This window comes from Stenella coeruleoalba (assembly GCF_951394435.1).
Source record: "Stenella coeruleoalba genome assembly, chromosome: 1".
NCBI lineage: Eukaryota > Metazoa > Chordata > Mammalia > Artiodactyla > Delphinidae > Stenella > Stenella coeruleoalba.
The window spans coordinates 13,087,813-13,101,099 of NC_137169.1; the positions used below are offsets into that span (position 1 = coordinate 13,087,813).

The 13,287-nt window shown below is 55.2% G+C and overlaps 1 protein-coding gene across 7 annotated transcripts in view; it reads left to right on the top strand.

Annotated features, from left to right (window-relative positions):
- Nucleotides 1–13,287, top strand: part of ARHGEF10L (Rho guanine nucleotide exchange factor 10 like) — a gene marked incomplete at its 5' end in the record, with an annotated part of 143,137 nt that overhangs the window by 37,294 nt on the left and 92,556 nt on the right. For all 7 annotated transcript variants that reach the window (XM_079946359.1, XM_079946363.1, XM_079946362.1 and 4 more), the window contains 2 exons: nucleotides 3,586–3,777; nucleotides 4,549–4,582. In XM_079946359.1, coding sequence (XP_079802485.1) covers nucleotides 3,586–3,777; nucleotides 4,549–4,582 — 226 coding nt within the window. The remainder of the gene's footprint in view (nucleotides 1–3,585; nucleotides 3,778–4,548; nucleotides 4,583–13,287) is intronic.

Genomic DNA, 13,287 nt, shown 5'->3' on the forward strand with positions numbered 1-13,287 from the left:
CCCTTTAAGGCTCTGCACAGGGGCAGCCTTGTGCCAAAGCCGCGCCCCACATAAGCCCCCTCCTCTCTTTAGCACCGGCTCAGTCCCTGGGCTTTTCCATTGTTCTCTGGCTGTACCTGCCTGCCTCACCCTGTAGTGAGCTCCTTGACACTGAGGGGCCACGTCTGTCTCTGCTTGAACCTCCCGGCCCAGGGGCTCTCGGGGACAGTTCACTGGATGCGGGCATGACTGTGTTGATTGCTGGGCTAACTGAAGCTATTTGAACTCTTAAAGGGAGAAGGTGCAGAAATAACCTAAGTCCCTGGACACAGCCTGGGGGCCGGGTCACCTGGGGCTGGGCCTGGCCTGTGAATGGGGAGGGGCTCTCCATCTCACCCAGGGTCAGGGCCTGGGCTATGACTCAAGGCAATAATAATAGTAATAACGATAATGATCATGATGTTGCAATGACAGTGATGGTAAGTAGAATCGTCATTGTAAGAACAGCTGACATTTAGCGAGCCCATACCTCGCACTGGGTGCTTTAATGTCTGTCAATTCATTCCATCCTCCCAACAACCCTGTAAGGCAGTTACTATCATTGTCCTCATTTGACAGATCAGAAAACTGCAGCTTGGTGGGGTAGGGGGAAGGGCGGTGAAATAACTTGACACTCACACAGCCAGTATAAGGGAGAGCTGGAGTCTGAACCCAGGTGGTCCGACTGTGAAACCGTAGTGACTACAATGATACAGGCCACGTGCAAAGGGAACCCTCCCCCCACTGTATGCCCAGCAGATTCAAGAGGGCAGGACCGTGGGCACTGAAGCCCCTTTGGTCAGGATAGGTCTGAATCTGGTGGTCCAGAAATAGTGGGCAGGGACTTTGAGGTCATTTATTCCAGTATTTTTTAAACTTTTAAAACTGCAACCCATAGACCTGATAATAGGGGTGTGTGTGTGTGTGTGTGTGTGTGTGTGTGTGTGTGTGTGTGTATTCAGCAAATAATTATGTGCCTACCATATGTCGGGCACATTACCAGATGCTGGGAATATGACAGTGAAACAGACAAGAATGCCTGCCCTCAGGAAGCTTACATTCTAGCAGAGGAGACAGACAGTAAAATAAATGAAACGTACTGTGTGTCACATGCTGATAAGGGCCACAGAGAAAAAGAAAGCAGGCATGGCCAATCGGGAGCCCCCGGGTGTCACTGGGGGCAGCTTTGGTCCTGGCAGCCTCGTTGGAAGCTGACGTATGGTAAAGACCTGAAGGAGGTGAGAGCAGGAGAAGACGCCTGGGGGAAAGAACATTCTGGACCCCAGGACTGAAAGTGCAAATGTCCTGAGGCAGGAGCAGAGCTGGCGCTTTCACGGTGCAGCAAGGAGACCGGTGTGGCTGGAGTGGAATGAGCAAGGGGAGAACAGTAGAAGATGCTGTACACGCACATTTTACATGTGTGTGTACACACACATATCCAAAACGCGAGTGTGGAAAGCAATATCAAAAGTAATACCAAATGTGACTGGGGAGGGCCTGTCAGCTCTGCGTTTCTGCTGCAGTCAAGCAGCTGAGGAAGGGTCTTCTTGAATTTGATACACTTGCACCTAAAATGTTCTGCTCTGGAAACCCCAGGTCACTGTGGGTGGGGTGGGGGGGGTTTGGATTTTTCTGGTCAATGAGACTGCTAGAATCAGATATGTCCATCTGTCCATCCACTGGCCCGTCTAGCTGTCTCTCTGCTCCATCCACCTCCCCACCCATTTACTTATCGATCCATCTGTGGACAGTCCTGTCCTCAAGGATCTCGGGCAGGGAGGGGACAGAAATGACAGCAGGTGTCCCTGTGTAACACTCACATCCCAGGCACTATGCCAAGAGCAGTTCTCCACCAGGGGCAGTTTTGTCCCCCAGGGGACATTTGGCAATGTCTGCAGACATTTTTGGTTGTCATAGCTGGAGGGTAGAGGGCAGGAATGCTGCTACACATGCTATAGAGCCCCCCAGCACAAAGACCATGCAGCCCCGATAGGAGGCTGAGAAACCCTGACCCACATCTCACGTCACATTCACATTAGCCTTATGAGGTAGGTGCTGTCTCATTCTCCAGTTTACAGGGAAGAAACCAAGGTTCAGTGAGGTGAATGGGACCCAGACAGGACGGGGTGGGCCCCAAGCTCATGCTCTAAAATGTGTGACATGAGCTGTGACAGGCCTGCTCCGGGCAGCCCAGGGAGGAGCGATCAGCTTCAAACCAGCCCACATTGTCCCTTGGTTTGGGAGTGGGTTTGCACGAGGTAGGGAGATGGGCTAAATGGACGCTTGAGGTTCTGTTTAGGCTCAGATTCTAGAAAAGAAGTCTTCTAAGGCAGAAGACTGGGGGATCTCAGCTTGCTGAAAAGGGCCAAAGGTGAGGGCTTGTTACGCTGTTTAGGATAGAGGATCCATTTCTTCACTTGTTGAATGAAACAAGTGAAGTTCTTGTTCAAGTTTTCTGAGTTCTGCCCATCGACTGAAAAAAAATGCACAACCTAAGAGGAGAGAATTATGTTTATGTTTTACTTGACGGACTTACTGAGGACTTAAGCCCGGGAGGTAGCCTCTCAGATAGCTCTGAGGGACTGCTCCTAGGTGAGCGGGGAGCCAGGATATATAGGAGTTTTTGCAACAAAGATCAGGTAGTGAGAACATCAGAAGATTACTGTTAACTAAAGAAAACGAGGCATCTCAAGTTAATGAATTTAGCACTCTTCTGTATACGGGAAGTGCAAGAGGCTGGGCTCTTTGAAATCATTCCTTTGATACGCGCTTTAGCTATCTGGGGCCAGCATCCTGTTCTTTCGGTCCTGAATCCCCTCAGGGTGCACCGCTGGGGTGGCTGCAGTGGCTGATGCCTCGATGGCTGCAACATCCTTTGTTTACTGATGTGGCTGGCGACATACCCCAGGCCAGGACCTGCCCCCTTAAAGGGGCAAAATAAATTATTACACATTTTACAGGAACAGATGAAGAAAACAAGAGGCTAAGACAGAGAAGGGATGCGGGCAGGGGTCCTCCCAGGGGAGAGAAGCAGGGAGTAAGGCCGGGTTGGCCTTCATGCTGGGAGCCCTGCCCCAGCCAGTCTGTGCCCTGGTACCCAAAAGCTGGCTGCCTTCAGGCTCCCCTCCCCCGTGCATACCAAATAAAGCGCAGGGTGCCGAGCTCATTCGCATATATGCAAAATGCAAAGACGTATGACACATGGAAATACACACGAAGGTGTGTGCCCAGACGCACGTGGGCAGATGCATTCATAAACCCCCCTTGCTTACAAAATAAGAAAGTAGAAAACAAGACAACCAGAGACTTCCATTCGAGTCCAGATGCACACACGCCTTGGAAGCTTGCTCCCTGCCCTCCCTCTACTGCCCATCTGCTTAGAGCCCCAAGCCACCCACGGGAACCTCGGGGCACAGGAGGGCCACCTGACCTGGGCATGGGTTTAATCTAGTCTCTGGGAACTGCCCGCGTGCTCTCTCTCGGACCCCCAGCTGCTCCCCACTTCCAGCCCTCTCTCTGGACCAAACCCTGAGACCCCGCAGCAGGCTAACTCCTCCTCCCTTCCAGGAGATCCGCTGCTTCCTGGAGGCCCAGGCCCCTCCCCCGAGGCAGAGGACGACCCTGGCGAGGCCTTTGAGTTTGATGACAGTGACGATGATGACGAGGACACCAGTGCTGGCCTGGGCGTCCCAGGCGCTGCTCCAGAGAAGGAGGCGGAAGACGCCCCACTGATCCCCTTGGACTCCGCCCCCGTCGCTGGTAAGGTGCTCTGCAAGCCCAGGGTCTTCCCATTTCCGGGCCTCCGGGGCTACCGGGAGCTCAGGGCTGCATGGAGGATGCTTTGTGGCTCCTCCACTGTCCCCAGAAAGCAGGAAGGGAAGACAGACCACTGGGAAGAAGCTGCATTCCATCGCTCCCGTTGGGAATTGGAGATTCCTAGCATTCCTGCAGCATCTGGTGTACTTTGGCACGTCCTAAGTGGCAGTGGTTGGCCGTCAATGGCAGTGGTTGGCTGTCAGTTGTGCTTCAGTGACAGTTACTTCCCAGAGCTTGTGTCTCTGAAGCTCCCCTCTCCCCGCAGCTTCTCCCAGGGAATCACAGCCGCCAGAGCAGCAGCCTCCCGGAGCCCTGGGGGCAGGAAGGCCCTGATAAGGCCGGCGTTAAATGGCAGCTTCTGTCATCGGGAGGGACTGGGGACTGGACCGGCAGGAACTTCCTGCAGGCTTGGGGACAAGGGGCTCCTCGAGGGGCTGCGGGTGAGGGCAGGCCCAGAGCAGGCAGCGTTACTGGTTCTGGTCGGAGCTGGGATGTGGGCCATGGGGCTGGGGGTGGGGACAGGCAGGTAGGACTGGTAGGGGAGCGTAATGGTAGTGTGGGGCTGGGGGAGGGCAGGCAGGGACGCAGCAGGCACCGGGCTGGCGGCCCCGTCTCTGGGGCCCCCGGGGAAGCTGGGAAAGGGGGCGGGGATGCGCTGAGTCCCTCGGGCCAGCCGCTGGCCTGACGGGCTCTGCCTCTGCTCTCCTCCCGCAGACCCAGACCTAGCGGCTGCACCACCCCAGACACAGTAAGTGAACCTCGTTCTTTTGCTCTGGCAGCTGGAAAACGAGGAGAGACCGGGCAGGAGGTGTGGGAAGGGGTGGAGCTGCGGCTGTGAGGGCTCAGGGCAGGTCTTTGGCTAAGGAGAAACGCATTTCAGGATCCCTGGGCTGGAGGGAAGAGGTCAGTCCCTAAAACGTGTTACTTTTTCCTTTATTTTTCCCACAAGCATGTGAAGTAGAAAGCAGGCCTGGCTCCACATCCTGGCTTTGTCCCTTGCCAGCTGTGTGGCTAGAAGGAGTCACATAAACTCTCCAAAGTCAGTCTGTTCACATGCAAAATGAAAACAATGAAGTAGCCACCCACTCCATTGGGCTGTGGCTGGGAATTAAACAGCTCTCTGGTGCTCCGCGCGGTGCCACCCTCTGTAATTGTCTTTGCCATCGCCATTTGTTTTGCCAGTATCGTTCCTGCTCCCTTTCCTGTGACTGTTGCTGGGGACTCTGCCCTTCTCCACCTGGGAGTCTGTCTGAGTCAGGGCAGCCTAAAGGCTAACACCCCTGGGTGTTGGGGTGATTGCCAGCATCGTACTCTGGGTCCAGCACTGGTATTGGGTCCTTGTGTAAGTCCCAGTCCCCCAGGCCTTGGTTTTCTCATCTGTAAAATGGGCCACTGCTTCCTCCATAGAAGAATGAAGAACTGCTGGGTAAGACACCTAGAGACACCGCGGGCACCTAATCAAGGCAGTTTTACCAACACTCCCCCTGTGGTCTTCAGCAAGTTGGACGGCGCATTCGGGAGTCGGGGGCTGTGAAAGCTGAGGCCTCTTGGAGCTTTGCTCACTGGTGCTCCCTGTTCGGCTTTCAGGACCTGGGTGTTTAGAGAGTCCTAAGGGAAGCCTCAGTGGTGGATCTAGGCCCTGGAGTTGATGGCCGGGGCCCCTGGGGTCCTGAGTTTAAATCCTGGCTGCCCTAGTCTGGGGTGGGGTGTCTGAGCCTCCCTTTGTTTTTCTAGAGTGAGCTGAATCGGGCGGCTAATTCTCAGGTAGGTGTCACCCAGCTGGAGGTCTCAGAGATGCAGGCTGTGGCCCTGGGTCCGGGAGCCAGGGCAGTTTTGGATTCAAATTCAAGCCTAGGAGTCCTTGTTTGTGCTCATTTGCTTGTTGGAGTGGGTGGATCCTGGGAGGGTTTCTGCTGGGCTTGCCACTGTGTAATTACCACCAGAGGAGGGGCCAGGTTCTCTCCTCCCTGGTTAGGGACCTGAAATGAATCAGCGATTCTGCACCTGGGCTGGGAAGTCCTGACATTGCTGTGATCTCCCAGGGGTTACATCCCTCCAGGCTGGGCCAGGAATAAAGCCACCCAGAAACTCAGTCTGAACAGGGAAGCAGACTCATCCAGGTGGGGCAGAGGGTGCCCAGGGAACAGGAACACTGACCGGAGGGGGGCTAGGCTGAGCAAGGGAGCATAAATTCACCGGGGGAGAGAGAGGAGGGCTCCACACGAGGAAGCCACTGAGCAGGGACGGGGGCAAGGGCTTGGGAAACGGTGTGGGCAGCCAGCCAGCACACCCCTTCCAGGAGTCTGGCACTTGCTTTTCTCGGGCCATCCTTCTGGAGACCCTGGTTCCCTGACCTCAGAGTCAGGAGCATAGCTGTCTGGCCTGGCCCTGCCGCCTTCTCTCTGTGTGTCCTGGAGATCCTGGTGACTGCGGCCAGACGCTGTGTCTGGCTGGCGCTGGTGCCCTGTGGAGGCCTCGTTGCAGTGGCCCCCAGAGCTGGTGCTATACTGCGTCAGAATCACTCAGTGTGGGCCACGCGTTTCTGGGAGAGGGGCCCGGCCTCTGCCTTTAACCCACCACCCGCCATTCCGTAGCATGCCCACCTATCCTATACCTGCCCAGCTCCCTTGAACACCATCTCCTGGAGGTTCAAATCCTCACTCAGCTCTTCACTAGCTGGGTGGTTTTGGGCTCTGTGAAGCTCTCTGAGCCTCAGTTTCTGCATCTGTAAGATGGACGTGTTCTCTGCCACTAAGCATCGCGAGGAATAAGTGAGGCTGGTTGCTTCTGCTCCTGCCTCCTGACCAGTTTGGATGTTTCCAGTGCGATGGGGCCGAAGGGGCGGAGACTGTGTGCCCAGTGCCTCTGACTCCTGGGCTGGGCCTGGGTTGCCAACAGGTGTGAATAAACATCACTTTTGAGAGCCCTTGATGGGGCATTCGTGGGCTGTGAGTCCCCTGCAGAATATTGATTGCAGCAGGAGTCCCGAGAGACTTCCTTTCTCGCCCCCTTAATTTTACAGATGGAGAGACTGAGGGGTGGGGCTTGCCCACAGTCCCCCAGTGAGATGCTGGAGGCCTCCTGACTCCTTGTCCCTCAAGTGTCTCTGTGCTGCTCCCAGCTTTGTTCCCTCCCTTCCAGGTCTCCGTTTACTTAAGTTCCACCTCCTTCCCCGGATGGTGAATTTCCACTCTGGAGTCCTCTGGGAGAAGAGTCAATCCAGATCGCTTTCCTTCTCCTTGGTATCCAAGACAAAGGGAAAAAAAAATATCTTGATTTTCTTTCTTTCTTTTGCTTTTTTAAAAAAAATTTTCCCAAAGGTAGTCACTAAGCAGACATTGCTTTGAATAAGCAAATCTCCAAGCGGAGGGCATTTCATCTCTTCTCACTGCATTTCTTTCACGGTCCCTCTGCCTGAAGGCTTGGAAATGGCCTTGGGCTTTGCCTCGCTGCCTACCTGGCCTCGAGAAAAGCAAGGGCTGCCTGACTCGAGGCTCCTGACAGCACAGTTAGAACCACTGCCCAGATCCGGGCAGCCTCAAAGTGACCTCACTCCCTCCCCAGCTCTCATCCACAGCTGGGGAGGGAAGCGGGTGGGAGCACCGTGGGTAAAGTGAGGGCTGGAGTCCGGGTCTTCGAGGGCCTGGGAGCTCGGGCTCTGAGCCGTAGAGAGCTGGCTTCGCGTCTCACCTGTTACTTAATACCTGTGTGTCATTGGGCAAGTTAACATTTATTCGGGGCTGCGTCACTGGTTACGAGGACAGCTGAGGCTGACGGGCAGTCCAGGTGACCTGGACAGGGGCACCGGGTCCCTGTCTGGCTGTGAGGCCTGTGGACTTCCGGGTCCCTTCACCTGGTAGGTGGGATTGCCCAGAGGAGGCAGCCAGGCTGTTATGGGGTAGGCAGAGTTGCTGGCTTCGCTGAGTGTGTGTGGCGCCGAGGCCCACGGGGTGATTTTAGGGTGGGGCCCCGCTGCTCCACAATCCCAAGGAGTGAGGGGGCCTGGACTCTCGTCCGTCCTGCTGCCGGGAAAAGAACCTTCAGCCTGCTCGGCTAGCTGCTGCTACCTTCTCTTTCCGAAACGGGACGTGTTATCAGATAACAGCAACAACGACAACAGCAATAATAGCGAACGATAATAGTAATAACAGTGATTGTGTTTACTGTGTACCAGGCACCAAGCTAAATGCCCAGTCTCATCTCTTGTCTCTAGGAAGTGGACACTTCATTACCCATGTCACAGGTGGGAAATTGAGGCTTGGGGAAGTTAGGTGGCCAGAGTTACATATAGATGGTACATGTTCATTCAACAGAGACTTAGAACCAGGGCCTCTCCGACCGGAGGCCAGGTGTTTGACCATCACCCGACCCTCCAGGGATGCGCTGGGGACTCGGGATCTAAGCTCAGGACTTCAGACTTCGGTTCATGCTGGGAGGGGTGGCTGGCTCCATAGGAATGATCCCCTTCGGTGTGTATTTATTGGGGTAAGAACTTTGCCTCTTACGAGATCTAACTTTGCCTCTTGAGCTCTTGGGAGAGTAGTGTCCAAGCTGTTGCTGGAAAGTTCCATAGACCCCACCTGGGGAACCAAGCAGAGTGGCCTCGGCCCTGCCTGTGTGTGGTTCTGGGTGGCGCCCGTTCCCTTGAGATGGGAGCAGGGCAAAAGCAGCCCCCTCCCCTCTTGCCCCACACAGAGGTCTCGTGATGGTGGAGGGGTGTGGAAGGGCGTCTCCACCTGCAGGCCGGCTCCACGGGGCCAGGGATTTTTCTTGGCGGGGGAGGCGGGTATTTTGTTTGCTGCCATATCCGCCCGGCTTAGCACGGTGCCAGGCACAGGGCGAGTGCCAAAGGCATCCCCGTTGAGTGAACGATGGATTCCAATGGACAGAAGGAGGAGCCGGGTCTGAAAGGCGACTCTCAGTGTCTCCGTGAAAATGAAGAGAAAACAAACCGTGTGGAAACAGAATCCCTGACCCGGGGTTCTGACTCTGGCAGCTGACTGAGGCCAGGACAGAGGCCCGCGGGAAGGGAGGCCTCAAGCGGCCGAGGGGCTGATCCCGCCGACGCCACTCATGTCGGCTGCTGTTTCCTGAGTCACAGTCCGAGTTGAGTGCTTCCTGCACAAGATCTCATCTCCTAGGCAATGCAGCCCTAGGAGGCGGGGCTACTGATTATGCCCATTTTGCAGATGAGGAACTGAGGCTTAGAGTCGAAGTAGTTTACCCGAGATCTTGCAGAGCTGGTGAATGGCAGGGCTGCAGCTTGGCCCGTCTGACTCCACAGCCATCCATCCGCTGGAGCTCACAGGGTTGGCCTTTCTGGTGGACTTTGAAACCTGTGAACTCACAGCCACCCTGAGCACCCAGTAAGTACTTGCTGGGAAATGAGAGCGTGTAGGTCGCCCGCTCCCTGTGTTTTCCCCGACTCGGGCCGTGTCTCTCACCTCTGAGCGCACCATGCCCTCTGGATTTGTTTGCTTTTCCTGCCCAGTTTCGCTGCCATCCCCACCGGCCCCACCGCAGCCTCAGCATTTCCTGTTGGCTCCTGGCCCGGCTGCAGGGACCCTCAGTGGCTCCCGGGAAGTACTTGTCCTACCCCTTCCTGGGCTTATCCAGGCAAGATGGACTGTGTTGCCCACTGGCCAGCGTCTCTCACCCGGGCCTGGAGCCTGAGGGAAGCAGCTGGGCAGCTGGGAGAGCCAAGGAGACCCATCTTCCCTGGACGCGTCGGTGCCGAGAACATCAGACCAGGCCTGGGGAAGCAGCGTTTGAACAGGATGGAAACGGCGCTGGAGGCCCTGCCTGCAGCCTGGCCTTGTGGCTTCTGAGGGCCGAGGGTCTGGGGAGCATGGGGGCTCTTGGGGGGCAGCTCGACGAGGCTGGAGTAGCCCCTGGCCCCGGGAGGAAATGGAGGTGTCCCCGAAGGTTTGTGAGATGGCTGCAGACCCAGTCTGGAGTTGCTTGGCATCCCGAGCTTGCCCTTAACTTGCTGTTTCCCCAGATCCAGGGCATTCGTAGCCTCCTGTGTCCTGTCCTGCAGGGTCTCCATGGGACCCGAGGACTGACAGAGACAAGCTTGCCTCCCAGTGGAGTCCCTCATGGGAGGGTTATGGGCACCCTTTTCCCATGAAAGACCTCTGTCTGGCCCCTTGCCGGTCCCTAAGTTGGAAAAGCTGTGTTTTTGTTTTTGTTTTTGCCCTTTTCCACCCCTGGCTACAAGGGGTTTCCATATAGGAGCTATGGTCTTTGGGTCACAGACCCTTTGAGTCCCCAGTATGAAGGCCACACAGCCTCTGGCCTGAAAAAATGTACACAGGTTCGCATCCATTACATCGAGTCCCCCTTCAGGAACGTGTCAAGTCCACCCCTGGATCCCTGCAGTGACAGGACTCTGCCTTATGCATCTTCCATCCCAGTGCCTGGCACAAAGAAGACACGGCACTAATAGTTTATGTGTGCACGGACGTTACAGTTTATGTAGCCCTTTCCACATGCATCTCATTTTGATTTGCACAACTGTGGCAGGCAGATTAATGTCCCTCTCCAAGACTTCCATGTTCTAATTCCCAGAACCTGGGAATGTGCGACCTTGTACAGATGTGATGAAGTTAAGGGCCTTGAGATGGGGAGATGATGCTGGATTATCCAGGCAGGCCCAACGGAATCACAGGGGTCCTTATAAGGGGGCCTGTGGAGTCAGAGAGGGATTGAGAGATGCTGTGCGGTTGGCTTTGAAGATGGAGGAGGGGCCATGAGCCAAGGCTGCTTCCAGAGGCTGGAAAGAGGCAAGGGAGCAGATTCTCCCTTAGAGCTGCCGGAAGGAGCACAGCTCTGCCAACACCTTGCTTTTACCCTAGTGAAACCCATTGTGGATTTCGGAACTTTATGGCTGTAAGAGAATATACATCTGTGTTGTTTGAAGTTACTAAGGTTGTGGTAACTGTCACAGCAGCAGTAGGAGACTAACACAGCAGCCCTGGAGAGAGGGAATTCTTATGGGTCCCGTCGTGCAGGCCCAGAGAGGTGCAGTCACTGGTCCAAGGGAGCCGAGTGGCAGGTAGTGGCGCTTGGGTTCAAAGCCAGAGGGCCGGGGCTCTGTTTGCTCTTCCCCAGCAGCCCCCTGCCCCCCCAGATCAGTGTTCTGCTGGGAGTCCCCCTGCCCTTCCCCTCTGTCCTCCATCCTCCACCTCTCTACTGAGTGCCTGCAATGTGCCAGGCGTTGCAGCGACTGAGGCAGACAGTCCCTGCCCTCGGGGGGCTGACATTCTGTGCCTTGGTGTGTTTATGGGCTCTGTAGCCAGATAACAATGGCCTGTGCGTCTTCTGCACTTATTATTCACCAAGCCCTGTTCTAAGAGCCTCTCCTGCCTCCAGTAATGCTCGTGACACTCACAGGTGGGTGCTCCTGTAATCCCCATTTTACAGATGCAGAAGCAGGTGCAGAGGACACACGCTGTCAGCCTCAGGACACGGAGCTGAGATGAGGCAGAGCCACGGTTGAACCTGGTTGGCTTCCAGACCCAGTGTTCTAACCCCTGTCCTCCCGTCTCCTGCATAGATCTGGTTTGGACCTTGCCTGTCTTCCACATCAGCTCCACAACCGAGGACCCGTTCATTGTCTGATCTGCTTAACCTTCCATGTCGTCTCTGTAAAGTGGAGGCTAAATGAGATGTGAGGACCAGATGCTCCATCAGCGAGCTGCCCTTAACGCTGTCCTCAAGGGGTGTGGGTCTGCCTGGGGCAGGACTCCAGGGCACGAGGGAGCCCGCGTTGGCCGATCTGTTGCTCAGTGTTGCCTGGGATGTGTTTTCCTTCTCCCTTTCTTTCTTTCTTTCTTTCTTTTTTTCTAATAGTCATGCATGTTTATTGTAGAAAAATTGGAAAGTACAGAAAATGATAGACTAAAAGCAACCTTTAATTCTGTCACTGTGTGTTCCTCCCCAGCTTCCTTGCTATAAAGTGTACATATGTATATATATATCAATATTTTATAGAACTGTGTTTTATTGCACATGCTGTTTCCCAGCTCACCTTTTTTTTTTTTTTTTTTTTGCGGTACGCGGGCCTCTCACTGTTGTGGCCTCTCCCGCCACGGAGCACAGGCTCCGGACGCGCAGGCTCAGCGGCCATGGCTCATGGGCCCAGCCGCTCCTCGGCATGTGGGATCTTCCCGGACCGGGGCACGAAGCCGTGGCCCCTGCATCGGCAGGTGGACTCTCAACCACTGCGCCACCAGGGAAGCCCCCCAGCTCACCTTCTGACCTAATTACATAGGGTGAGCATTTTCCCATGGGAACTTCTGCAGTACCCCACAAGGCTCTTGATAAGTTATTGCTGGGGGTACAGTGCCTGTCCTGGGTCTGACTGCTGAGCCTGGGGCCCTCGAGATGACGGGAGGGAGGTGCGTGCACCACAGAGCAGAAGGCCAAGGTGGGGTCTGGGTTATTGTCTATGGCTGTGGGGAAAGATGGTTCCCCCGTGGCCTTGATGCTCGCTCCCCACTGAGGACTGTATTATAGATATCAAGTCAGGGTCCCCTCCTCCGACTTCCCTGGGGGCTCCTCCCCCCTCTGCTCATTCAGTAAGTGGATTTGTGACCATGTGGGGGATGGCACAGGACAAACAGACTGGGGCCCAGAACCATTCCATATGTGAGGGGTGGCCGGGCTCAGTGTGAAGAGGTGAGTGCATACAGGGACCCTGTTAGCTGGAGGAGGGGTGGAGGGGAAGGAGGGGGAAGAGAAACAGTGCACCCTGGGGTATTTATCGTGGGCCAGACCCTCTGCTAAGAGTTTTACAAGCCTTTATTTACTCCTTCCTGGAACCCTAAGAGGGAAGCATTATTGCTCCATTTCACAGATATGGAAACTGAGGCACAGAGAGGTGCTAAGTGCCTTATCTGTGTTATCTCATTTAATCCTCACAGCAGCAAGTAGAGTGATTATTCATCCCGTCCCTCAGCAGCTCCAGGATGTTTAGCCACTGTCCTGGTCCACAGCCAAGTGGCAGAGCTGCAATCTTATCCCAGGTCTGTTGGCTCTGGAGCATATGTCTGTTCCCACCCTAAGCCCACGATTCCCCCGTTCTCAACCCTGGCTGCACATTGGAGCCAGCAGGGAGCTTTAAAAACACCAATGCTGGGCCCCTCCTGACGGATGGGTCAGAATCACTGGGGCAGGGGCTCTGGGTCTGTATCTCTGAGGAGCTTCCCAGGTGACTGCCGTGGGCAGCTGCTTTGAATCCTTCTACCAGGTGATCTTCAAGGTCCTTCTGCCTTTTTTTTTTTTTTGGCTGCACCGTGCGGCATGTGGAACTTCCCCGACCAGGGATCGAACCTGTGCCTCCTCAGTGGAAGTGCAGAGTCTTCACTACTGGACCACCAGGGATGTCCTTCTTTTTTTTTTTTTTAAATCCTTATTAGAGTACGGTTGATTTATAATGTTGTGTTAGTT